This window comes from Nycticebus coucang, chromosome 23 (genome assembly GCF_027406575.1).
Source record: "Nycticebus coucang isolate mNycCou1 chromosome 23, mNycCou1.pri, whole genome shotgun sequence".
NCBI classification, from domain to species: Eukaryota; Metazoa; Chordata; class Mammalia; order Primates; family Lorisidae; genus Nycticebus; species Nycticebus coucang.
Genome location: NC_069802.1, coordinates 459,252 through 487,242, shown reverse-complemented (window position 1 = coordinate 487,242; position 27,991 = coordinate 459,252). Strand labels below are relative to the sequence as shown.

Sequence of the window (27,991 nt, the reverse complement as noted above, 5' to 3'; positions counted from 1 at the left end):
TTCATAAGTGGGACCTCCCTGGAGAAAGAGACCCGGAGTTTAGTGGCTCTGTCCGGCAAGGTAAAATGAGAGGTCCTTTGCTCCCTGCTTGTTCGCAGATAGCCTGCGGCAGGCCCCCTGCTTGGGGAAAGAGTTTCCTATCCTTCAGTCAATAGGCTTTGTACCTGTAATTTGGTTTCTTGAATGCTCTTCCTTGGAGTTATAGCTTGCTGAACTTATTTCTTGGCTCAGTTCCCCATCTTTGGCTTCATAGAGTCCGATTCCATCCAGTTTTTCTTCCTCTGCTTAGGAGCCTCTGCCAAGGGTTGCTACTAGTTGGCCATCTTTCTAGAATTCCCATATTACAAAATTCTTATTTTTCAGTTAGCAATATTTTCTTTAGTACTTGATGATGTGTTTATTGCTTTTTATATTTTAAGTACTTGAGCAATTTAGAATTGGCTGAATGATTTGAAATAGGAATGTAAATGTAGTATGTTCAAAATGCCCATCTGGTTGTCGTAACATGTTTTTGAATAATTCCTCAATTCCCCACTGATTTGAAAAGCCACCTTTGTTATATATAAATTTCCAAATATACATGGTCTATTTTAGGATGACTTTGTATTATGTTCAGATAATTGTGAAAACCCTCTAGTACAATATATTTTATTAAATCCAGAAATGTGCTTAATTCTTTACTCACAAATGAAAAAAAATTAATCATGCACACATAAACGTGTTTATAGCTAAACATGGTCATAATCATGTCAGAAATGTTAATTTATTTTTTCTGTTTTTATTTTAGTGGAGAAAGTAGCAAATGAAAGCCAGAAGACCCCCAGGGATGTGGTTATGATGGAAAACTTTCATCATATTTTTGCAACTCTGTCTCGTTTGAAAATCTCATGTCTAGAAGCTGAAAAAAAAGAAGCCAAACAGAAATACACTGATCACCTTCAGTCTTACGTCATTTATTCTTTAGGACAACCTCTTGAAAAGCTAAACGTAAATTTATTTTCCTTTAGTATTTTTTTCCTGGTTTAAACCTGTGTACTTCCGTGTGTATATTAACACATAGACATTTATCTTAAATTTTCTCGTGTATTGACTCAGGGATAAGAGAGGAGGGACTTGGTTATTGAAAGTGCCTATATGGCAGACACTGCTAGCTGCCCTATACATTATTTCTTTTATCCATACATTCTAGAGTGTCCACAAAGTCAAGATATATAGAAAATGTGGGAAATTGTAGTTAAATGTACCTGTATTTACCAAATATTCACTATAAAATTTTACAAAGAAGTAGCCAATACATAGAGAATGCTTTGTAAATATTTTGTAAAATTTAATAATGAATATTTTATAAATGTACACTTAGCTACAATTTCCCATTTTCCTATGTATAGAGACTTTAAGGACAACAGTGTATTTCTATTTATTGTTTATTATCTGTTATAATAGATATTTTACAATTTTATTATTAATAATGTACTGGTTAATTATTAATATTATTCTGTTATCTATTCATTATTTTTTTAATTCTCATAAATGATGTGAGCTAAGATAGTACAATCCTCATTTCACAAATGAAGAAATTGAAAGTGTAAAATTTACCTGACATTAATAATAGCTTACAAATAACAAAGCTGGAAGATGAGCCCAGATTAGGTTTTTCCATTATACCAGCTGTTTCTTGTTTTTTACTGCATAAATGGCCAACCATTAGGCCTAGTTTAGGTGAATATTTTTAAAACATTATCAAGATAAAAATAAAAAATTGTTTTGTACATTGCCCTTTCTTTTCCTGTCATTTCCTGTCATTTCCCAGAACAAGTCTGATAATTAAAGTTAAGAAGTGATGGTTTTAGAGAACTCTCAACAGAGAAGAAGTGTAATTGACCCCTCCAACTAACTTTGTCCACAATATTAGTCCTCTTTTACATGTTTTTAACTTGAAATTAGAGCCAGGTAAGGAATATGTATTTGTTGTCAATAATTCAGATGATTACTTAAAAGGCAGAACTAATAATTCCTTATAAAATTTAAGATCAGACATATACTCCTTTACTCTACCTATCTAGGCCTCCCTAAAGATCTATCTTAGGCCTCCCTAAAGCCTGCATGATACCCAGCTGCAGCATCAGAGGCATTCCCTTTCATAACAGAAACATACTATTGTTCTTGAAGCTCTAGCCAGTGAAACAAGACCTGAAACATAAATATGAGATCCAGAAAGAGTCAAGATTATCATTGCCTTTACATAATATGTTAAAATTACTGGTCTCTGTTAAAGTGGCTGGATTCAGAATAAACTTAAAAGCAATTTATTTCTGGGCGGCACCTGTGGCTCAAGGAGTAGGGCGCCGGTCCCATATGCCAGAGGTGGCGGGTTCAAACCCAGCCCTGGCCAAAAAAAAAAAGCAATTTATTTCTGTATGCCATAAAAACCACTTAAAACCTATGTAGAAATGAAATTTTAAAAGCACATACGAAATTAATAGTCTCGTGTACTTTTTCACATCTAAAATGTTAACAGTGGTTATCTCTGAGAAGTGTGAGAATAGGTGACTGTGATTTTATTTTTTATACTTTCACACCCTGTTTTTTACACAGTGAGTATATACTATTTTGTAATTAGATTTTTAAAAATTTTAGCAGTAATAAATCCAAGTCTTGGCCATCATTTCTTTTCATTTCCTTGAAGCATTTCTTTGAAGGCGTTGAAGCTCGCGTAGCACAGGGTATAAGAGAGGAGGAAGTAAGCTACCAACTTGCGTTTAACAAACAAGAACTTCGTAAAGTAATTAAAGAGTATCCTGGAAAAGAAGTAAAAAAAGGTCTAGATAACCTCTACAAGAAGGTCGACAAACATTTATGTGAAGAGGAGAACTTACTTCAGGTATGCGTAGTTCTTTCACAAATGAAGAAATTGAAAGTGTAAAACTTACCTGACATTAATAATAGCTTACAAATAACAAAGCTGGAAGATGAGCCCAGATTAGGTCAGCCTGACCATCCTGGCTTACAGATCCTGACAATATATGCTTTTCTCAGAATATTTGTCTATAAATGCTATAGACCTAGAGCAGGAAGAAAGTTCTATAAAGTACAGACCAGATTAATGTATTGTAAGAAAGAAAGAAATAATACTTATATATGCTGTTCCTGCTTATTTTGTATTTCTATTATTTTATGGTGAGGTTTAAGTTTGTTTTTCCTTGGTTTGGTTCATTAAGTGATTGGAGTTAGAAACGGGTTCATAATTTGGGTCCAGATTGAGCTACAAGTTACTTGGCCATGTTACTTAACCTTTCTGAGTCTCAGTTTCCATTTTGAAGAGTGGAAATGATACCTCTCGTGTGGTAGGCACTGTTATTACTGTCATCATCGTTTCATAGGTAGGAAAATCAGAGCTTAGAGAGGTGAAGTAACAATCAAGATCCCGTAAGCATGGATAGTGGAGCCAGATTTAAACCGTGAATTAAACTGTCTTTCTTTATATGCCACACTGAAAGGCCCAGAGATGAGTGAAAATAATTCTGATGGCAAGATCACAGATGGTTTCCTGAAGGATATGCATTATTTGTGTTAACCTTTGAAAGTCAGTATTTTTAACAAATCAAGTGGGGTTTTGGGGCAGGGGGTATTATAGGTGTAAGAAACAGCATGAGCTAAACAGTGAAAAGCCAAAAGCGTAATACCTTTAGGGAATAGTGATTAGTCTTAACTTGATAGGAATTTAGGATTTATGAAATTTAGGGTTTACAAGAAAAAATTCTAAAAGAATACATTCCCTCAGCTGTCAAATAGGGCTTGATGATCATAATACCCACCCTCATCAGGTCAGCACAAGACTTAAATAGGATAGCATGTGCCATACAGAAAGCACTGTGGCTGTGCTGAGGGGAGGAGTTGTTAAGTGACATGTGTCGTGTTCTATCTTGATGGTTGTTTACATGTGAGTTTCCACTGCTGCTTATAAGTCACTCGATGGCAGAAAGCAGGCCTGATTCTCTTCAGTGACCTCCATTGCGTCAGGCAATGTTTTGCCTCATTGATTTTAGATAAAGAAAATTTTTAATTTTATCAGAAATGAAATTGAGGTGTTCACTGTTGTACTTCATTTAATCACTAGTCTTAGTTCCATCCATATCTGTGTATATCTACATCTGTGTTATTGGAGTATATATAATAGTAGCTAAAATGTTGGTTGGGGGCAGGGCTGGGTGGGAGGAGGAAAAATGTAATGAGTGTTTACTTGTGTCAAATGCTGTCCTAAGCACTTTATCTGCATTCACTAATCACAAAAAACTTATGATGAACTCTGGTTCATAGATGAGGAATTTGAGGCACACAACAGTTATGTCATAAACTGGAGGTCCCATCTTGTAAGTGAAAGGAGCTAGAATAGAAACCAGGGGCAGTGGCTCATGCCTGTGATCCTGTGGCTTTGGAGTCCAGTGTGAGAAGATCTCTTGAGGCCAAGAGTTTGAGACAGCCTGGACAACAGTGAGAGCCTGTCTCTACAAAAAAAAAAAAAAATTAAAGGAGCTAGAATTCTGCATGTTCTTAACTACTATTCTATGCCAAATTCTAAGAATATATCTTGACGTTATTTCCCAATGTGATTATATATTATTTCTGTTCATAGTTTAATGATTTTTATTTTTATAATAGGTGGTGTGGCATTCCATGCAAGATGAATTTATACGCCAGTATAAGCACTTTGAAGGTTTGATAGCTCGGTGTTACCCTGGATCTGGTGTTACAATGGAATTCACTATTCAGGACATTCTGGACTACTTTTCCAGCATTGCACAGTCCCACTAAACCTCATGAAGGAAGAAAAGATGAACGGATAAAGCACACCAGAGACTATACCAAAATATCATGCAACTGCTTTGAGAACTCATACTTAAAATTTTATGTATTATTAATTGTCAGTTTAATGGGTTATACCATACTACAAATATTTAAGTGCAAAAGTACAACTTATGTAGTAGTTTTATTTGCCCAATAGGTTCTGTATTAACTTAAAGCATTTATCTCATCATAAAATGCCGTTGGCATTTTTCAGTGAGTGAATAGGAAATTTTCCTTTATTGCCTAGTTTCTTGTGTTTTGGAGTGATTATTCTGGGAGCAATGCATTGGGAGTTCTTCAAAGTTTACTATTTCCCTGTCACTTACAAATAATGTAACTACTGATAGATCGTACAGAATTGTTTTTTTCCACTGTCTAACAAATGTGTACATAGATAAGAGGGCTAATGTGATGATCAGTTGTAAACTTAACTCTGTGTGGTAATAAATGCGAAATAAAATTTTGAAAAAGTTGACATTTGGTAATATTTTTAAGTCTGTTATATGCTATCTTTATGAAAACAAGTTGTTACAAGATCAATATACAAAAATTAATTACATATACCACAAAACATTTAAAAGTGTTATAATGAGAAAAGTAATGTGGTAATACAAATAAAACTATTTATAACACCATCAAATATAGTTAGTGTTTAGGACTAAATCTAACAAAAGATACACATTTTCGTCCTTCCAAAATTTGTAGTTGAAGCTCTAACTTTCCATATTACTATATTTAAGATAGGGCCTTTAAAGAGGTCATAGGGGTAGAGTCCTGATCCAATAGACCTGTTGCCCTTATACAAGATGGACATAAAGTTCGTGTGCAATTTAAAACAGTTTGACATAGCAAATTGCACACGAACTTTATGTCCACCCTGTATAAAGAGGAAGAGACCCCAGGGCTCTTGGACTTCTGCCATGTGAGGACACAGAGAAGGCAGGAGTCTGCAAGCCAAGAATACAGTCCTTCCAGCTTCCAAAACTGTGAGAAAATAAATTGCGTTAAGCTGCCTAGTGTATGGTATTCTTTTATGGCAGCCCAAGCTAATTAATACAAGATGTATGTTAGAAGACCTATATGGAGCAATTAAAGAATAGGCAATGGGTGAGAGAGAACAGGAAGGTGGAGGATGTAACAAGCAAGACAAAGCAATGTCAATCTGTAAGTGAATTGCTTACCCAACAGTCTTAAGAAAGCTTCTCTAGATGAGCATTTCAGCCCATTTCACTTACCTGTCTAAATCTCATGCAAGATGGTAGGCCTTCCTAGAAGTTTTACCTAATTGGCCGGAAGAGAGAATAGTGAAGAAAAAATGAAATTAAAGGAATGTAATCTGAATTTTATACTTGTCTGTTTTTAATGTGAAATTTTTTCACATTTTCCTGATATCTTTTCATTTAAATTATGTTGCCCTGTAATTCTCTCATAGGAACCTATTGTTTCCCTTCATGGTACTTACCATAATTAGAAATGTATTGCTTTGTCCTTTATTTTTTGCAGTTTTTGGCCAGGGCCAGGTTTGAACCCACCACCTCTGGTATGTGGGGCCTGGGCCTTACTTCTTTGAGCCACAGGTGCTTCCCTGCTTTGTCTTTTTACTTCTTGGGTGTCTTATCTCCCCCATTTAGAAGCAAGCTTTATGACTTGGATCAAGACTATTCTAAGTCTGGGTCCAGTGGCTCACATCTGTCAGCATAGCACTCTGGGAAGCAGAGGAGGGAGGATCATTTGAGTTCAGGGGTTTGAGACCAGCCTGGACAAGATTGAGACCCCATTTTTACTAAAAATAGAAAAATTACCCAGGTATGTTGGGTGCCTATAGTCCCAGCTACTGGAGAGGCTGAAGCAGGAGGATCTCTTGAGCCCAGGAGTTGGAGATCAGCCTGAGCAACATAGACCCTATCTCTACAAAAAATTTAAAAATTAGCTGGGTGTACCAGCTATAAATGTTAGCCACTCAGAAGCTGGAGGTGGAAGGCTCCCTTGAGCCCAGGAGTCTGAATTGCAGTGAGTTATGACATCACCACCATAGTCTAGCCTGGGCAACAGAGAGAGTTCTCATTTCTAAAAATTAAAAGAAAAATACTGATATATTCAACCCACCTCAACTAAATATATAAGAATCTCTGAAAGTGAGGCTCAGGTTTTGCACAAACCTGCAAGTGATTCGAATGGACAGCCAGGGTTGTCCTTGTCTGAGTCAGCCGTGCAATCTGTTTCTCCTTTAGCCTGTGTTTGGTTTAGCAGTATGTATCTGTGTGGCTCAGTTCAGATCAGTGAAATGCAAGAGAAAATCCACTAAGGAGTCCTAGAAAAGATTTTCCACCCTGATAAAAGTTGATGTTCACAAGACATCAACACAAGGTTTCCTGCCTTCTCAGGATGTTGGGATATGAGGACCTAATTAGAGCTCTGGCAGCTGTTATCATGACACAGCTGATGCAGGGTGATGGCAGAGAAGAAAAGCAGCTTGCTTTACTTGGAATCTGCCGACCTGTAGCCTTCTTGTTACATAAGATGACTCAATGTAAGCCACTGATGCTGTGGCTTGTGTATAACTCCTTTTCTCTTCCTACTTAACAATAGAATTTTCACTCCTTTGTTTATAAATATATTTATCAAACTCATTTGCATAATGGTTAAGAACATGAGTTTTGGCCTCTTTGCCTACTTGCCCTGGTAATGGAAGCCTGTTCAATGTCTATGGAGATTGTATCCTGCTTTCTTACTTTGTAAGCTTGTCTTTCTCTTCTGCAATAAACTTTGTTTCATGCTTGCCTTTAAAAAAAGAAAGAAAGAAAAAGAAAAAACCCAAAAAACATGAGTTCTGCAATCCAATAGCCCTAGGTTTGAGTGCTAGGTCTCCATATCTGTTAGGAGCCACATGGTTCTCCAAAATTGTTTCCTCTTCTATAGGAACAGCAGTGCCTATTTCCTAATTCTTCTGTGAGAATTAAATGAAATGACAAGTGACAATTAAATGAAATGACTCAGCACCACGCTCCGCACTGCACTCGATCAGTATCAGCCATTATTGTCACATGCTTGCTCTGTACTAGGAACTTTCTCTTGTTCTATTTAATTTGATTTAGTTAAAAAATAAAATGGAGTTGCCTACTCTGGAAAATAGTCAGTAATGCATCAGATTATTAGGGACCACCGAAGGATTTTCCCATGCATAGAATCTTAACTATTATTCACAAATTATTCTTTAGAATCTTCACGTACAACTCAAAAGTATGGGATCTGTAACTGGACAGTGATTTGTTTGTTTTCTATATCAGTGATTTTCAACCAGTGTGCCATGAGAGGATCTTAGGTGTGCTTCAAAAATTTTTTAAATTTTCCTGTGAAAAGAAAAAGAACATTCAACCATCAGTAGTTTGGCTATAGCCATTTGTAATTAAAATCAGAAGGTGAGATGTAGTAATAGACATTACTGTCGAGTATTAGACAAGCATTTTGTTTCAATACTTTCATGAGCTTGATTTTATACTACTACTTGAGAAGTAACAAGTTTTTGTTTGTTTGTTTGTTTGTTTTTTGTGCTGAATGGACCAGTACATCAGTTTTAAAGTCAATGTACTTTAAGATGATGTAGAAAACAGAAGATCTGTCCTTCTTGAGGAAGAAAAATCAAACTGAAAATCTTACTGGGTTAATATACAAATGCCCTCCTGAGTGTTCTGATATGAGAGGTATTAGTTTGCTTTTTTCTATCCAATATGAGAGATCAAATTAAAATGTAGATCATGGAATGATATGTAAAAATAACACATATGTAAACAGAGTGTGAGAGCAGTCATTTGTGGCTCAAGCGGCTAAGGCGCCAGCCACATACACCTGAATCCAGGTTTGAATCCAGCCAGGACCCACCAAACAACAATGACGGCTGCAACCGAAAAATAGCCAGGCATTGTGGCAGGCGCCTGTAGTTCCAGCTACTTGGGAGGCAGAGGCAGGAGAATCGCTTGAGCCCAGGAATTGGAGGTTGCTGTGAGCTGTGATAATACAGCACTCTACCCAGGGCAACAGCTTGAGGCTCTGTCTCAAAAAAAAAAAAAAAAAAAAAATTTATAAAAGACTGCTTTGTTTCTTTAATGATCATCTATCTCAGTGATTTTCAATGGGTGTGCCATGAGAGGATCTTAGGTGTGCTTTGAACATTTTTGAAGATCATTGATAGAATTATTTTTGAAAGAAGTTCAAAGCACAGTAAGTATATTCTTTTTTAAAACTTTTTTTTTTTGATCAACATAATTTAATTGTGTCATGGAAGTTTAACTGTAGATTCAAGTGTGCTGCGGGATAAAAAAAGTTGAAAAACACTGTTCTATATGTTACTATTAACTAGGAATTTCTATTTAACTTTCATTGCGTAATGGTCTACATAGGATAAAAAATAAATCTTGCCCAAACTTTTATTTACTGGGTAACTTTAGGCCAGGTATTTAACATGTTGGGATTTTGAGAAGCACAATCATGATCCTTTTGTGTTTTATAGTGAAAGGTCAGACAGACTGCAGCTTGCACTCTCCTTCCTCCTCCCTTCCTCATCACTACCTGCCCCTGAGCACTTAAGGCCTTGCAGAAATGGACTGTTAAACACGCATACCCTGTGAAGACAGGGGATTAGCTCAGAGTTACAGACCCTTGTAAAACCACATTCCTATCTTCATGCAACATCTGGTTCCCCTTGTACCTACCCAGCACTTACCCTATAGATCTAACCTTATGAAGTCTCACTTTGCTTTAAGGATTCCATCCTCGCCCCCACCCCAACGGAAAGAAAAATATAAAAACTTCCTTCTTGGGCGGCGCCAGTGGCTCAGTGAGTCGGACGCCGGCCCCATATGCAGAGGGTGGTAGGTTCAAACCCAGCCCCGCCAAACTGCAACAACAACAACAAAAAACTTCCTTCTTTTGTTATGTGAGGGCCAAGAGAGTTCTTCCGGTTTGAACCCCCTCTCCGTCTAGGCTGGCCAATAAAGGACCCCATACTCAATTTGAACTCAGCGTGCTGGCATTTTCTCTATAATTCCACTCGCGTTGGGTACAACAGCAGATGATTTACATGATAATTTGTACCGAAAAATTTGAGAGCTCTTAGGGAGAAATTTTACATTGTTTCATTAGAATTTGACATATGTAGCATTTGCTATATTTATAGTTTTCCTAAGAAAGCTATAAATTGGTTTCATAGTAAGACTATGAAAAAAAGTACATTGGCTACTTCTTCCATTCTTGAGATAACTTTGCTAAGAAGAATATGTTACAACTCCATCCATGTAAATATGTAAGAGGTCACCATCTTTCTTTTTTTTTTTTTGTAGAGACAGAGTCTCACTTTATGGCCCTCGGTAGAGTGCCATGCTCACAGCAACCTCCAACTCCTGGGCCTAAGCGATTCTCTTGCCTCAGCCTCCGAAGTAGCTGGGACTACAGGCGCCCGCCACAACGCCCAGCTGTTTTTTGGTTGCAGTTCAGCCGGGGCCGGGCTTGAACCCGCCACCCTCGGCATATGGGGCCGGCGCCTTACCGACTAAGCCACAGGCGCTGCCCTCACCTTAAGGCTGCATAATATTCCATGGTGTACATATACCACAATTTATTGATCCATTCGTGGGTCGATGGGCACTTGGGCTTCTTCCATGACTTAGCAATTATGAATTAGGCTGCAATAAACATTCTGGTACATATATCTTTGTTGTAATGTGATTTTTGGTCTTCTGGATATATACCTAGTAGAGGAATCGTAGGATCGAATGGCAAGTCTATTTTTAGATCTCTAAGTGTTCTCCAAACATCTTTCCAAAAGGAAACACTTTTACATTGCTGGTAGGAATGCAAACACCCAGCTATTTTTTAGAGATGGGGTCTTGCTCTTGCTCAGTCTGGTCTTGAACCCCTGAACTCAAGCAATCTACCTGCTTTGGCCTCCCAGAGTGCTAGGATTACAGTTGTGAGCCACCACACCCACTCCCATTTGCTAAATTTTGAAAAAGATCTTTCTCCTGCTGGTTTTTCTCGACCAGCAGTTCTTATTACTTTACCCACCTAGGCTTTGCCAAGTTGTAACTATGCCAATATAAACTACTTTGAAGTCAGAATTGACTGTCAATATGATAGCACTTAAGGAAGGAGAACTTTCTAAACAGGCTTTTATCTATTTATTTATTTGTGTGTGTGTGTGTGTGTGTGTGTGTGTGTGTGTGTTTTTGGCCGGGGCTAGGTTTGAACCCACCACCTCCGGCATATGGGACCGGCGCCCTACTCCTTTTAAAGTACTGGAATAATACAACATTTAATCCAAAATGCCACATGCTTTCATTAAAAAATTAGTAGGTCCTAAAATTTAATATGAATACTAATAATCTTGAAGTGTTAAATATGATTTCTTCACTTGGAATTCATAAACCAAATTTACTTTAGCTATAAATGTACTACTTCTAACCTCTGCTCATAAAAATTCATATTCACATTTATTCAGAAGGAGTAATCTGCTATACGATTGATGAAATTATAAAGTGCATTCAATGAACAGGGCTTTAAATAGAAGAGAGGAGGACAGTTAAAAGTAGTCTAATATACTTTTCCAGTAAAGCCCAAAGTGGAGTGCCTGGGCCTCATTCTAAGAACTGTGATTTCTCTGTTTATTCTCAGGGATCCTTGTCAGTTAAATAATTTCCTGCCTCTTAGCCTCATCTTTGAACATATATACACGGTTTCTTTTTCTGCCTGAAAAATCATGTTGCTCTTCACCAGGAGATATACAATTTATCAAATTACTCTAGATACGGGTTGAATTGTCTCTCATTCTACATCACAGTAGAATCATTCTGGGCCCTGGTGGAGTATCTATCACAAGGATTGACATTTATATGACTAATACTAGCTGGACCAATCAGACAGACCCTTTACCTCTCTGCGAGGCATCTGAATCTTGACCAGTGGCTTTCGTCAGACTGAGAGATAGTTCATAAATTTACTCTATGAAGATTCCCCAGAGTTTCCCTGGTTTCTATCCCTCCCAAGGTAGATAATTCTTTTTTTCTTATGATTCTGTGAATTGTCCAATATTCACACAGTGAAGTGCCTAATGATAGGGAACACTTAAGTTAGATGAAGTTAGTTTCTGTAGCTTATAACCACAATCCCTTAATGATGCAAGCACAAAACACATACCAACTTCTTTGTATGTCAAGTGTGTGGTTTTTAGAGTAGACGTCATACTTATGTTAATAGGCATGTGGCTATTGAACATACTGAAATTTTCTCTTCATGTTTGCAATGGATGTGGGAAAGGATTTTAAAGTATGCTAGAATATTGCAAGCATTTAAATGCCTACTAATCTCAAGGGATTTATTTATGTCAATATTGCAGATATTCAACAGGACAAATTGAAGATATTAAAATTCATCTACATTCTAAATTCTAGATTTGGGCTGACTTACTTCATAAATGTAGTGACTAAGTGAGGAGCTTTAGAAGTGAATGGGAGTTAATAAGTAACCTTCAAGTTCAAAAGACAACTTGATTATTCTCTTTAATTTATAGAATGTTAATGTAGAATAATAAATTCAGCATTTGGGGGGATATGTTAAAATGGGTGATTTTTTTTTTTAATTTCAGGTAAATGTGAGGGTACAAACAACCAAATCACAATATCTGAATTTGTTAGGTAGACTCCCTCTTCCAGTTATGTCTTGCACCCAGAAGGTGTGCTACACAAAAATGGATGATTTTAAACCCAACTTACAAAATTTTCCTTTAACATTGTCCAATTTTCTTGCCATTGCTCCATTTTTTAGTATGTAATTGTTTTGTTTTGTTTTGTTTTGAGACAGAGTCTCAAGCTGTTGTCCTGAATAGAGTGTCATGGCATCACAGCTCATAAGAACCTCAAACTCTTGGGCTTAAGCGATTCTCTTGCCTCAGCCTCCCAAGTAACTGGGACTACAGGCACCTGCCACAATGTCTGTGTATCTTTTTGTTGCAGTTGTCATTGTTATTTTAGCCGGCCAGGACCAGGTTCCAACTCACCAGCCCCAGTGTATGTGGCTGACGCCCTACCAACTGAGCTCCTGGCGCAGCCTATATAATTGTATCTTGAATGTGAAATTTTAAGTTGCATTGGAGTTCATGGTTTTAATCATTTTTAGTGACTATCATCCTGTTTCTTATATGTGCTCTAAAATAACAGCAGATATACTGAAGAAAGGAGCAACAATTTTCCATCCTTAACCACAGTGCAAATAAATTTTTCTTTTCCAAATTGAAGATAAGCTTGGATTTTCATTGCACTACTGAAACAGAAATGCAACATAATGTACATATTATCTACTGATTATCCCATCAGTAAGAAAGCAAACACTCTTTTTGCATTACACATCAATAGTTATTCTGGTGGAATCAGTGGATTCTGTGATTTCTTTTTGTTTTGCATATTGTATCAACTTTTACTGAACAATGAAATCTGGGTTGCAAAAGAGGATTTATTTCCTGCAGTAGTCTGTAAGTCTTTGTCCACAACTGAAAAAGAAACACAAGTATTGTGTGATGGTTATAATAACACCAGCAGGCCAGTATCATAGGAGGAAGAGATTGGGTTTGCTTGGTCTGCATTTTAAAACTAAAAAAAAATTGTAGGAGAGGAGCAAATAAGGGGTTACAATAGGTTACTATTTCACAGGTTTCTTTTTTTAAAAGGAATTTACCTTTTATATCCCTTTTATTTCAGGTTTTGCATATCCTAGAAATTCCTGATTTGGGTAACTTAAGAAAAATCTGTACATAGACTGCCTTTGGTTATTGTATATACAAATAACAATGACTATAAAATGACTATAACATTTTTTGACATCAAAAGGCCGCCAGGGGGCGGTGTTTAAACATGTCGCGCCTGAAGGGAGTAGCGAGGCAAAATCCTCGAGCGGGTTTCAAAGCTGACGCGAGGGACTGCGGTACCTCAGTACCGCAGGGGCTGTTGAAGGCGGCGAGGAAGAGCGGCCAGTTAAACCTGTCGGGTAGGAACCTCAGGGAAGTGCCTCAGTGTGTCTGGAGAATAAATGTCGATATCCCTGAGGAAGCTAATCAGAATTTTACATTCGGTGCTACTGAGCGATGGTGGAAGCAGACAGATTTGACCAAACTAATTATATCAAACAATAAACTCCAGTCACTTACGGATGACCTCCGACTCCTGCCTGCACTGACTGTTCCTGATATACATGATAATCAGCTGACATCCCTTCCTCCTGCTGTAGGAGAACTAGAAAATCTTCAGAAACTTAATGTCAGGACTGAAGCACTTGGACTGTAGTTCAAATCTCTTGGAAGCTATACCTCCTGAACTAGCTGGCATGGAATCACTGGAATTGCTTTATTTGTGGAGGAATAAATTACGTTTTCTACCAGAATTTCCTTCTTGTAGGCTACTGAAGGAATTGCACGTGGGTGAAAACCAGATTGAAGTGTTACAGGCAGAGCATCTGAAGCATCTGAATTCTATCCTTGTGCTAGACCTGAGGGATAACAAGTTGAAATCTGTTCCAGATGAAATTACACTATTACAGTCTTTGGAAAGGCTTGACCTAAGCAACAATGATATTAGTAGTCTGCCTTATTCATTGGGAAATCTTCATTTGAAATTCCTTGCACTAGAAGGAAATCCTTTAAGAACCATTAGAAGAGAAATTATAAATAAAGGAACCCAAGAAGTCCTAAAATATTTACGAAGCAAGATCAAAGATGATGGATCTAGCCAGAGTGACTCTGTCACTGAGACTGCAATGACACTGCCAAGTGAGTCCCCGGTCAACATACACGCCATCCTCACACTAAAAACATTAGACTACAGCGATAAGCAAACAACTTTGATTCCTGACGAAGTTTTTGATGCAGTAAAGAGCAACATCATCACTACTGTTAACTTTAGTAAGAATCAGCTGTGTGATATTCCAAAAAGGATTATTGAACTAAAGGAAATGGTTTCTGATGTTAATCTCAGTTTTAATAAGATTTCCTTTGTGTCCTTGGAGTTTTGTATGCTTCAAAAACTGACATTTTTGGATCTCAGGAACAATTTTTTAAATTCTTTGCCTGAAGAAATGGAATCATTAATAAGACTACAAACAATAAATCTTTCCTTTAACAGGTTCAAAGTGCTGCCTGAAGTTCTATATCGTATCCTTACACTTGAAACAGTTCTGATTAGTAACAATCAGATTGGATTTGTGGACCCTCAGAAAATGAAGACCATGGAAAATCTGACCACCCTGGACCTTCAGAATAATGACCTCCTCCACATTCCACCTGAACTTGGCAACTGTGTGAACTTAAGAACATTACTACTAGATGGAAATCCATTCCGCGTCCCTCGAGCAGCCATACTTATGAAAGGGATAGCTGCTATACTGGAATATCTGAGAGACCGGATTCCTATTTAAGTTGGAGTCATTTCTTAATGCTAGTCATGTTAATTCTTAAAAGAAAACATTTTGTTTTAGTATTATCTTAACAATGATTGCTATCATTGATCTTAGAGGTCCCTAGTATCACCTAGCCATTTGTATAAACTGGCCTGCGCCGTGTTCTCTGCCACTAAGTATTTTTACATTAATGACTATTTAGCATTTTTTAAGGTGTTGTATGTGATATGTGCTCCACATAGCATGCTCATAAATTTGTTATGAATGTTTTACATAGTTTTTATCCCATTCAGTTTCATTTTCTTATAGCAAGCAATTTCTTCAAAAGTTAATTTTTATTTAATGTGATTTAATGTTTTTATAATATAGCATTTTTGTAGAACTGTTTTTTATTTCTTTTTATATTCCATGTAATGTGACCAGTTGACTTGAATATGACTATTCAGTGTCTACCTTTTACTTACATATAAATTGAAATTAATTTTACTGAATACTGTTTTTTGGCATTTAAAGAATAAGACCTTTCATTACTCATGATAGGATTTTTATCATATGGTTGTTCTCAGTACAAGTTTTAACAGTCACTGTCTTGTTTTAATCTAGTTAAAATGTTTCTCTCCTACCTCTCAGGCATTATCAATTCTGATAAAATGATTTCATAAAACAGGGGGGAAAACCTACCTGTCATTTTCCGTCTGATAAAACAGTAATGAAGTAAAGGGGATTGCTAATGTCACAGGAATGCTATTCAAGATACGATTATTGGAGAAAATAGCGAGTGTGTTGTTACAACTGCTCTTACAATGTAGAATTTAAAACTTGCCAATATTTTTAATGATGTCTTGGTATTGTTTTCATATAATAAACTAGTACTTTTGGATTTAAGACAAAGAGATTGTATCTGTGTATTTTTTCCTTGAATGAGAGTGTGAGCATTTAAAAATACCTTTCGCTCCTTAAAGTATTGAAGATCTTATCTTAGTGACTCTGTAGATAACAGCAACAGAAAACAGTAACATATACCACATAGAAATTTTGAAATGTACTTTGTTTAAACACTAAGCAGTTATTTGTGTTCCTAACTATTCTCTCTGTGTTTTAACCTAATATTGCGTGTCTTCTTATTTCTAGCACCTTAATTTTAAAGTTTGCTTGTAAACCTTTTTTTTTAATCTTTCTTTTTATTTCATTTTTTTGAGACAGGGACTCACTCTGCTGCCTGGGCTAGAGTGCAATGGGGTCATCATAGATCACAGCAACCTCAAACTCTTGGGCGCAAGCAATCCTCCTACCTCAGATTCCTGAGTACTTGGGACTGCAGGTGTGCACCACCACACCTGGCTAATTTTTTCTTTTTAGTGGAGATGGAGTCTTGCTCTTGCTCAGGCTAGTTACAACTCCTGGCCTCAAGCAATCCTCTCATCTTGGCCTCTCAAAGTGCTAGGATTATAAGCATGAGCTGGTGAGCCCTGGCCCAGACTGCTTGTAATCTGATAAAGCTAGAACTTGGAGCCATGCAGGGGTTCTCTTAAAGGGAATCCGTCAAAAGTAAACTCAGTTTAATAAAAATTAAATATAGGGTGGCGCCTGTGGCTCAGTGAGTAGGGCGCCGGCCCCATATGCCGAGGGTGGCGGGTTCAAACCCAGCCCCGGCCAAACTGCAACCAAAAAATAGCCGGGCGTTGTGGCGGGCGCCTGTAGTCCCAGCTGCTCGGGAGGCTGAGGCAGGAGAATCGCGTAAGCCCAAGAGTTAAGAGGTTGCTGTGAGCCGTGTGACGCCATGGCACTCTACCTGAGGGCGGTACAGTGAGACTCTGTCTCTACAAAAAAAAAAAAAAAAAAAAATTAAATATAAACATTTTTGTTTATCAAATAACCAGGGGTAGGTTTATCTGTCATTATAACACTTAACCATATGATTCTATTAAGTAGCCAATTAAATAGCATGTATATCAATTTTTATATTATAGATAGGTAGATAGATAGCTTTTGGATGATTAAGGCATGCTTATATTATGAAAAAAATCATTAGTAATAATGATAAATACACGTTCATAATAAAAGTTACATTTTTCAAATATTTGGATTACAAAGTTTATGGTTTAAAAAAAAATGCCCTTTTCATGTTACAACTCTGTCACTAAGACGTCTGCTTTGATAGTAAACAAAAGACACTTTACAATGAAAAAAAAAAAAGGCTGCCAGTTGGATAAAAGTTAACTTTTTAAAGCATAGTCTATCTTCAACAGTCTGGGAAGAAAATTACTGTTGTCCATCTAGGGAAGAAGAAAAAGTTTTAAAGTGTGCTAACGGATGTGCTGGCACTATACAAAGTCTCCCTTACTTGATCTTGTTTCTTCCTTCCAGCAGCCAGGTGAAGAAGGTACTGATACTCTCCTCATTGGACGGAGGACAAAGGTGAAGACTTTTCTAACTATTGTTACAGTTATTCTACCAGTAAGAAATATAAGTGTGTGGGAAAACCTATGATGTATCCATTTCAATACACTCTTTAATGCTGTTCATTATGAGTGTAATTTCCCTCCACCAATAAGGGAATGAATGAAGATGTCCACAACTCTGCTGTTACATGAAGGCCAGCCTGAGCCAGCACACCTTGGCAGAAACTTCTTGTCTTCATTTCAATGTAATTATTTCCCAAGTATTCAAAGAACTCACATCTTCAATTCTGTCAGAAATGTGGTTGTAAACAGGTTTCACGTTTTTGCATTATCAGAATAGAAGAAAGCGGCTGTAGCAATGATGACCACATCAGGCTCACAATGTTGAGAAGACCAGTTATTGATCTGATGGTCACTATGTGTGAGGCCTTGTGCTGCTTTCTCATGGTATTTCCATCATCCTCTGAGCCTTGCTATGAGGTACATGCTCTGTTTTCATTTCTGTTTGATGCATGAAGACTCTGGGATTGGGTCCTTTACAGGGGCCTCAAAGCTCTACTGAAAAAGGAGAGTAGACTGTCCTTATTCACCCTCTTCACTCAATGGCTATAAAGGATGTGGCACATGGCAATGTGTATTGATTGGCAAAGACAGAGGGATTTGAACCCGGATCAAACGCCGCTTCCCACTCCCACATGGCCAAAACACTTCCTATATTTTCTTTTCCATAGTGCTAAACTCTGACCTGAGCAAAACGCAGACAGGTTCTGTGCCAGGAGCAGTCTGTGTGCATTGCCACTGTGGAGGCACCCTCGCCTGGGAAGGAATTCAGAGAAAACCACAAGAGCCATTCGGGCTGAGGTTTAAAGAATAAACCAGACTTGGTCAGAACAAAGAGAAGGTGAACTAGGTAGACGTCACAGAAAGCGGATGGGTCTGGAGGTGGGAAGCCGAACTAGGTAACACCTCCATGGCTTTTGGAGTTCTCATGCGTGATTGGTGCGCCTGAGGGTTCTGGTTTCCAATTGGCTAACATTGGGTGGGTGCGTGACGTGTGCCGGGAGATTTGAATTTGAAGGCAGAAGGCACCAACTGCCTGCCGACAGTTGTCCAGGTTAGACAGTGACTCTGGCTTCTGGAACTACTGTTCATCCTGTGGTTTTATAAGGCGCCCCTGAAACGATTCAACGGCCCTTCTGGTGCGTGAGGGGGAAAGAGCTGTGGGGCGGGAGACTCTCTAATGCCCCTTACTCTTCTCGATTCCTTTCAGTGGAGTTAAGCCAGAGACGATTTTAGGGCTGGGGTGGACCTCATTCCATGGATTCATTTTCCTCCAGTATATAGACTATGCACGAACTGCTTGCCAAGCAGCGGTGGGGATGCTGAGGAGACAGCAATGAGCGAGACAGAGTCTTGCGGCCATGGAGCTTCCATTGGGTGGGCACAATGGTCAGCAAACGTGGTTAGCTCTATGGAGGCACTAAAGCAGCGTGATGCTATTTGAAAGTCCAGTCTGAGAAGGCCTCACTGATAAGAACTTTGGGGTCATACTCTTCTCTGTAACTTGTGGATTTATTTTGGATATTCCATTTGGGAGGGAAATAGGTAAAGGCAGTTGATGGGTGTCAAATGCGAATAGCAGCCCTTGCAGAAAACACTATCAGTGAGGTTATAGAGAATAGCAGCCCTTGCAGAAAACACTATCAGTGAGCCTGAACCATGTAGCCGAGGCATCATGCTAAGCCTTTCCATGGAATACTACTTGTTGTTTTTTGAATCCCCCAGCACTACTAGGTGATAATTTTATTATTCCTTATTTGATTAATCCAAAGACTGGGACCTTCACATTTACTCCATGTTGCACATTCAGACCAGCAGGATTGGGTTTGTACTTAGGCCTCCAAAAATGTGTCAGGTGCTGTTGAACCCTGAGGTGCACAAGCACAGAAAGAAGGAAGCCTTAGATGGGAGGCACCTGTCATTTAAGATGCTAACTGTGTGCTGGGAATATGATAAGTCTCCCCTACCTGATCTTGTCTCTTCCTTCCAACAGCCAAGTGAGGAAGGTAGTGATACTGTCCTCCTTGAACAGATGAAAAATTTGAAGGGTTCTCTAATTATTGTTATAGTTATTCCACGAATGAGACATATAAGTGTGTGGAAAAGCCTACGGCCTACAAACTATCCATTCCAATACATGATTTGACAATTTTCATTACAAATGTCATTTCCCTGAGCCAATAGTGAAAATGAGGATGTTCACACTCTTACAGGAAGGCCAGCCTGAGCCAGCATGCCTGGCCAGAAGCTTCTTTTCTCAATTTCTGTTTACTTATTTTCGAAGTATTCAAAAACTCACAACTTCAATTCTGTCAGAGTGTAGTTGTGAGTAGAATTTTTTTTTGCAGTTTTTGCCCAGGGCTGGGTTTGAACCCGCCACCTCCAGTATATGGGGCTGGTACCCTACTCCTTAGAGGCACAGGCACTGCCCTTTGAGTAGAATTTTTTTCTGCATTATCAGAATAGAAGAAAGTGGCTGTAACAATGATGACTCTATCAGGCTCATCAGCGTTGAGAAGGAAACCAGTTATTGATTTGGTCACTATGTGTGAGGCCCTATGCTACTTTCACATAGTATTTCTGTCATCCTTTGAGCCTTGCCAAGAGGTACATGCTCTGTTTTCATTTCTGTTTGGTGCATGAAAGTCTGGGATTAGCATAATTTCCAGCAGCCTTAAAGCTCTACTAGAAAAGGAGAGTAGAATGTCCTTCTCCACTCTCTTCTCCCAGTAGCTACAAAATATCTGGCACACAGAAGTGTCTACTGCACTGAATCAGGCTAATGACAGAGGCTGCTTCCTAGTTCCAAATGGCCAACACACTTCCTATATTTTCTTTTCCATAGTGCTAAACTCCATCCTGAGCAAAATCCAAGGAAGTTCTCTGCCAGGAGCAGTCTGTGTGCACAGCTGCTGTGGAGGGACTGCTCTCGCCTGCGAAGGGAATTCGGAGAAAACCATTTTGACTGAGGTTGAAAGTAGTAATGAGTTTAAAGTAGTAATGAGACTTCTGGGAAATGAGAAGCTGAACTAGGTAGAAGTCATAGAAAACACAGAATGGGATTCTGAAAGTATTTATTAAATGTGTTACAAGTTTTTGTTTGCCTACAAGTATTGGCTCTCTCTGTAACATTTGGCTCATTTTTTAAGAATATGTAAGTTTTTTCAGAATGCTCATATCTCCTAAGATTTCCCATTATGTTTGTCTGAAGTTCTCTGTCCCTAGATTTCTCACTACTCTAATCTCTCGTCTCATACATGTGACGGAGAGCATGGCAATAACATGTGGAGTCTCACAAAGTGTGAGTGGGTCTGGGCTGGGTTTCCACCTATTTCCTTTTGAATCCAAACCCTCATTAAATTTTCCTCTGTATAGTCTTTCAAAAAGAGATTTTTAGTTCAGTGTAGTCTTAATTTTTCTCAACCTGCATATGCTTCTCAGCCACTGTCTACTGTCTCATCTTTTGCTAGCTCTTATCTCCTTTGAAAATGTGGACCTAGTGATGAACTAGAATGCTAGATTTCCACATTGTTGTGTGTTTATTTTACTGCTGGCTGCTTGATACTTGTAGAGCTGTGCCTCTCACACTTGTCCACAGAAGCCTCTCTAAGAGCAGAGAGCAAATGAGGATAATCATGCAACCTACATCATAATCACCAGCAGTGCTTGCAGTTTTCTCTGAAGTCTTCTGTCTGCATTCACATCCAATATGTTCTGGTATCTCCTCACCCCCACCCCAAATTTATAAAATAGATGTTTCATATTTGCCACACTTAGCTTGACTTTAGGGAACTTTACTACTTACCCCAGGGTATGTGGGGTATAGGATATCTGAACTGGCCCAGATTAATCCTTTTGCAATGTCTACCTTTGCCAGATTCCCAGTTAATTCCACGGTTCATCTTGAGACTCTTCTCCCTGATGGGAAACCCACTATTTCTACCCTTTATTCATCACATTTGATCTGAAAGATTCCAGCTTTGGATCATTGTGTCAGTATCTCTAAATGATCATTACTCCTGATAGAGGAATGGAAGCTTAATTATATCATTAATAGAAGTTTTATATTTACTTACATTTGGTGAAAGCGATGACTTTCTTTTAAAACTACTTCCCAGTGTGCAAAATACATTTTTGTTCTATACCTTTTTTTTTTCCAACTTAATTTGCGAGTACAAATTTTTAGGTTACATTGTTCTCACATCCAAGGTAAAGCTCAAGTTGGATTGAGCCCTTTACCCAGGGGCATGCTGAACACCCTCACATTGTGCACATTAGGTGAGTTTTAGCAATTGCCCTTCCCCTTTCCCCCATCTTCTCCCTTTTCTCCCCTCCCCCTTGCTTGACTATATTTGTGTTTTATTGTTCATGTGGGCATGTAATTTTTCATATATTGGTTTCATATTAGTAGTGAATACATTGTATTTTTTTCCATTCTTGAGATACTTTACTAAGATGAATGTGTTCATCTCCATCCAGGTAAACACAAAAGATGTAGAGTCTCCATCTTTTCTTATGGCCAAATAGTACACTATGGTATATGTATGCACAGTTTATTCATCCACTTACGGGTTGAGGGGCATTTGGGTTGCTTGTATTTCGCAGAAATTATGAATTGAGCTGCATTAAACACTCTGGTGCAAAATGTAATGGAATTGAAAGATCAAATGGAAGGTCAACTTTAAGAATTCTCAGGGGTGAGGGGTGGGGGTGGGGGTGGCTGGCTGGGATCCGGGAGCGGAAAGCTGGGCCTCGCCAGCCGAGGGAAAGGTGAGGAACGGTCGCCGGCTGCCAGACAATGCTGAGCGGAGCCTGCCACAGGCTCACCTTGGCCTTGCTGGGGACATGCGCACAGATGCTGCGGTCGCCCACAGGTGCTCGCACGCGTCGGGGTCGCAGCCCTCTGCAGACTGGAGCCGCCCTGCGGGTTCCTGGTGTGCCTGTTTTCCAAGAAGCCTCTCAGATATGAAGCATCTTGATTAATGAAGAGCTGGGAATAGCCTATCCAATCATTGATGGAATTTCTAATATGCTACCACAGGCAGCTAGGATGACACATCAAACTAAGAAGCAAGAAGAAATGGAACAGCACGAGGTTATAAGTTTTTAAAAAGCCACCACCACAACTAAATTTTCTTAATATCATGTACCTTTTAAAGCAGAGCAGAGGGTAATAAGTGGAGGAGAAGAATGTTTCCGTCTCTTCCTACATTGACTGTTTTGTTTTTTTTTTCATTTTGGCCAGGGCTGGGTTTGAACCCACGGCCTCCAGCATATGGGACCGGCATCCTACCCCTTTGAGCCACTGGCACCGCCTGGCATTGACTGCTCTTATTCCACTGGTCTCTTTAGCAGGACTGTTCTACTCAGCCTCCCACGTGGCTGCACTAGCACAGCCGGTTTTTGCTTTTCGTCTGCTCCCGCCCATCAACACACCAGTGTGTGTGTTCTTCCATCTTTGGACTTGGATGGTATTAAACTCTTCCCACATAATTAATGGAACCAGAGCCAAGATGGTATCTATATATTGATATGTCTTGGGTGTCTATCTTTGAAAGTTCAACTGAGTGGAAATACTGGCGACCCATTTAGTTTCCGGGACAGATGCTTTTGCCTTGCTTAGGAGTAAGGGAGGCTTAAGCTGCACAAGCTTCTTTTATTATACCCTTGTTCTGCCTTTGTTTTCTGAAGGTTCTGACTTAATAATTGTGGTATCAGGAGAAACATTTTGGCATTGTCTTGTTGAACATTAAAACACATCTGATGACTAGTTCTTATTAATTTATTATTTAGTCATTTGGAATTTTGTTTGTATAGCTTCAAGGTATTAGGTAAAGTCACCAGTAGAGAACACTGAAATAATTCCAAAGGAACTATGTTGGAATGGTTGTAGAGAAATGTGTTTGCACTATTGTGATATAAAACCATAAAATAAAATGGAAATTTCATGTACTTAGGGGAAAAAAAGAATTCTTGGGCGGCGCCTATGGCTCAAAGGAGTAGGGCACCGGCCCCATATATGGGTGGGTTTAAACCCGGCCCTGGCCAAAAACTGCTAAAAAAAAAAAAAAAAATTCTCTATACTTCTTCAGAGTGATTTTGATTTGCATTTCTCTGATGATTACAGATGATGAGCATTTTTTCATGTGTTTGTAGGCTATTCATCTGTCATTTTCAGAGATGTTTCTGTTCAAGTCTCTTGCCCACTTCTAAATGGGGTTGTTTGCCCTTTTCATATGGGTCAATTTGAGTTCTCTATAGATTCTACTTATCAGACCTTGTCAGGTTGATAACATGCAAAATATTTTTCCATTCTGAAGGCTGTCTGTTTGCTTTGGCTGTGGTACCCTTAGCTGTGCAGAAGCTTTTTAGATTGATCAAATTCTATTTATTTATGTTTGGTGTTGCTGCAATTGCCAGGGAGTCTTCCTCGTAAAAGCTTTTCCGAGGCCAATATTTTCAAATGTTTTCCCCACACTCTTTTCTGGAATGTCTGTTGTTTAATTGAAATCTTTCATTCAGAGACAATCTATTTTTGTCAAAGGTAAGAGGAGTGGGTCTAAGTTTCAGTCTTCCACATGTGGCTAACCAGTTTCTCCAAGCACCATTTATTAAGTAAGGATTCTGTTCCCCAGGGAATGTTTTTGCTAGGTTCATCAAATATCAAATGGTGATATGTGGCTGGGTTCATCTCTAGATTCTCTGTTCTATTCCATAGGTCTCTGTTTGTGTCCAGTATCATGCTATTTTGATCACTATAGACTTGTAGTATAACCTGAAGCCTGGTAACAGAATGCCACCAGATTTGTTTTTATTTCTAGGAATTGTATTGGCTATTTGGTTTTTCTTCTGATTCCATAGGAAATGAATTACTGTTCTTTGAAGTTATTCAAAGTATGACATTGGTGCTTTGATGGGAATTGCATTAAATCTGTACATTGTTTTGGGTAATATGGACATTTTAATGATGTTGATTATTCTCAGCCACCAGCATGGCATTTTCTTCCATTTGTTAACTTCTGCTATTCATTTCTCAGGGTTTCATAGGTCTCTTTGTACAGATCTTTCGTGTCCTTTGTTAGGTATATTCCTAGGTATTTAATCTTCTTTGGAGCTACTGTAAAAGGTATAGAGTCCTTGATTTTTATTCTCAGCTTGACTGTTCTTGGCATATATGAAGGCTACTGATTTGTGGGCATTGATTTTGTATTTAAAGACACTGCTATATTCCTTGATTACTTGTAAGAGTTTTTTTCTTTTCTTTTTTTTAAGTTATTTCACACTAGTTTATTTAGAGGTTCCATTTTCACTCCTCAATTGAGTTTACGTATTTCTCATGTTTCTTCACTCATTAGTTCATCTAAGTCTAAAGGGTTACTCAGTGTCATCTTGACCAGCTAACCATCTTCATAACAAGATGAAGGACTTGTTGACAAGTCCTGGATTTTCTGCCAGAGCTTCATTAATTTCAGTTACTTCTGATAAAGGAGAATAGAGTTCACTAGCAGCTTTCACACTTTCCCAAGCATCAAACTCATCTTGTTTGTTTAATTTTGTGCCAACTTCAGGTAGACTACAGTGAACAACATCTCCCAAAGCTTCCTATACAAAATTGCTGATTCCCAGTGTTCTAGTGCCAATATCTGCTGTCACCCATTCATGTCTCCCTGTGGATTTATGCACTGCGAGCAGAGCAGGTACAGTGTGCAGCGTCCCAAAGGTGCTGGTTTCCAGTCACCAGGGCCATGGCAGGTAGGACATGGTAGGCAAGGAGGCTGATCACAGGCTGTAGGCCACAGCCTGTCCTAAGAGCTTTTTCATTTATTTATTTTTTATTTTTTTATTTTTAGAGTTAACTCTGTTGCCCCAGCTAGAGTGCAGAAGTGTCATCATAGTTCACTGCAACCTCCAACTCCTGGGCTCAAGTCATCCTCCCACCTCAGCTTCTGAGTACTTGGGACTACAGTATATCATTATGCCTGCTTAATTTCTCTCTCTCCTCTCTCTCTCTCTCTCTTTTGCAATATGGTGTGCCCCTTGATCAGGCTGGTCTGGAACTTCTCAGCTCAAGGAAGACTCCTTCCTCAGCCTCCCTGAGAGCTAGGATTACAGGCATGAGCCAAATGTAGGAACACATAAAAAAGATTTTGTTTAAGAAGTTTATGCTTTTTATTGCACTTTTAGGTAGGAAAGATAGATATTCTGTTTCTAGCCCTTGTGTCAGAAAGGCTGGTTGGGTATAAAAAGCTATGTGAAAATTCTGTCTTATGCAGAATAAAGGAAATGAGAAAATTAGAATCAGAGCTTGTGCTTTCAGTTTCTTTATTTCTTTGTATCTGTATATTTACTTTTCTCCTTGTGTATTAAACTTGTTTTTCTTTGGAAGATTATTTTCTTTCTGAGATAGCATAATTTAAATATTCAAAATGTGTTGCTGTTTTGCATTAGAAGGAAAGCAGTCAGTAGCTTTATTAATAAAACTCCCATATTTTTTCACTGGGCTTGTTAGACAAAGCATGACTTATTGGGTTTAAATTTCTAAACCTGATGATGGCAGACAGGACGGACGTGTAGCCCACCTCTCCCAAGCCTTCAGGTGAGAGGAAAGGCGGTCTGGACCTTCCCTGTGTGTGGATTATTGGAGTGGACAGACAGCTGGAGACGCCCAGCGAACTGGCGGATTGCTATATATGAGGGGTAATTTAAAATCACAGACTCTGTTGTAGAGATTCTTTCCTGTTCGGGCGGCCGGCAGGCCCCACCCCTACGGAGGTCAGCAGCTTGTAAATGCTGACAAAACCCAATTGACAAATAATTATTCCTGAACTGAGGGAGGCATCTGAAAGGAGAGCCACTCAAAACCATGCGGAGCTGGGCAAACTGTTGGACAATTGAAGGGAAGGGATCCTGCCCGGGAAACAGACATTTTGAACTACCCAAAAGGGCGGGCACTTTTCCCCCAGGCGTTGGAGGGGGCTGGCGGTTTAGGCTATGCTGCGAACTGGCGGGCGCCTATCCAAAAGGGAAACTCTGAACCATAAAACCCAGAATAAGCCCCCCAAACGCTCCAACCACGGGACCCAGCTTTGGCTGCTAAAGCCGGGAAGCTACTGAAGCCGTGGACCTGGCTTTAGCTGCTGAGGCAGTGAACTTGGCTTAAACCACAAGCCCGCCAACGACCCGCGAACTCAGCACCACTCCCCCTACAGCCGATTGCAGTCGCCAGTTTGCAGGAGAATCTGGGAACAGAGTGGAAAGACTTGAGAAGCGTGGACACCTGCACTGAGTGGGAAGGTTGGTGGCAAGTGCTGTCTGGAGAAGAACAGCCGAGGTTACACAATTCTTAGGCGACAAACTTTTGCAGAAATTCCAAAATGGCCATCAGCCATGGAAGGTGATTACCATGGTAACAGTATAAACTGTAAATCAGGTATAAGCCTCGGAACCACTCACAGCGCCACCTGGTGTCCAGAAAGTATATCGCAATATGAATATATTCCTACGAAAGTTGATCCCTACAGCAGACATATAGATATATAGGTATATTTCTACATGCAAGAATATTTTTGTAGTTGGTGCCTTTTTTTGGTTTTGTTTTGTTTTTTTTTGGTTTTCATGTTTTTTTTTGTTTGTTTGTTTTGTTTTTGTCTGTTTTTTTCCTCACCATTTTCTTAGAGGAGATTTTGATAATTTTTTATTATTACTTTTTATATAAATATATTTTTTATTTCTATGTCTTCTAATTTTAATTTCTTATTTCTTCTCATTTAACATTCCTACTAACACCAGTTTTTTCTCTCTTTTTTTCCTTTCTTTCAATTATTTTACGATTATCACTATTTTTATTGCAGTTGTTCTTACATTGCTGTTGTCGTGGCTGTTACCTGTATGTCTATGTGTTTCCGTCTGTCTCTGTATCTATGGGCCCGTGTGCCTGGTAACCTTTGTATCTGCTTATTTGTTCATTTGGTCTCAATGAGCTTGGTGTTATGACCTGCAACTCCGAGCTCCTAACACTCCCCTCCACTCTCACTCCGTGATCTGGAGACCTGCCCTCCCAGGAGTCCAGATTCTTGAGTGAACTCTTGAGAGGTGCAGACGGGACCTGGACTGCAGCTGGCCAGTGCTGACTCTGTAGCAAAGGAGCGAGAAGATGACGGTCGGCTAAGAGGGAATTACACTGGAGTGGTGGTGCCCCGAGGTGCAGAGCAACAGCCATCTTCAGCAATAACAAGGCCTACCTCCAGATA

The 27,991-nt window shown here is 39.0% G+C and overlaps 2 protein-coding genes, 1 long non-coding RNA gene and 2 pseudogenes across 14 annotated transcripts in view; 4 read left to right on the top strand and 1 right to left on the bottom strand.

Annotated features, from left to right (window-relative positions):
* EXOC1 (exocyst complex component 1) overlaps positions 1–5,309 on the top strand; it is a 71,666-nt gene extending 66,357 nt beyond the window's left edge. For all 12 annotated transcript variants that reach the window (XM_053577672.1, XM_053577665.1, XM_053577663.1 and 9 more), the window contains 3 exons: positions 788–987; positions 2,687–2,881; positions 4,660–5,309. In XM_053577672.1, coding sequence (XP_053433647.1) covers positions 788–987; positions 2,687–2,881; positions 4,660–4,812 — 548 coding nt within the window. In that variant the 3' untranslated portion in view covers positions 4,813–5,309. The remainder of the gene's footprint in view (positions 1–787; positions 988–2,686; positions 2,882–4,659) is intronic.
* On the bottom strand, positions 1,075–2,680 carry LOC128575896 (uncharacterized). Its single transcript, XR_008377191.1, has 2 exons — positions 2,431–2,680; positions 1,075–2,329 (listed from the first exon to the last, which is right to left on the bottom strand). It is a non-coding gene; the product is annotated as an uncharacterized LOC128575896 (long non-coding RNA).
* An 8,433-nt stretch (positions 5,310–13,742) lies between the features above and the next one.
* LOC128575922 (leucine-rich repeat-containing protein 40-like) lies at positions 13,743–16,665 on the top strand. Its single transcript, XM_053577741.1, is given in 2 exon segments — positions 13,743–14,141; positions 14,143–16,665. Coding segments are annotated over 2 exon segments (1,554 nt in total). The 3' UTR covers positions 15,298–16,665.
* A 5,874-nt stretch (positions 16,666–22,539) lies between these two features.
* On the top strand, positions 22,540–22,851 carry LOC128575785 (protein preY, mitochondrial-like; annotated as a pseudogene).
* Positions 22,852–22,931: 80 nt separating this feature from the next.
* LOC128575777 (phosphatidylinositol N-acetylglucosaminyltransferase subunit Y-like) lies at positions 22,932–23,238 on the top strand (annotated as a pseudogene).
* The last annotated feature ends 4,753 nt before the right edge of the window (positions 23,239–27,991 follow it).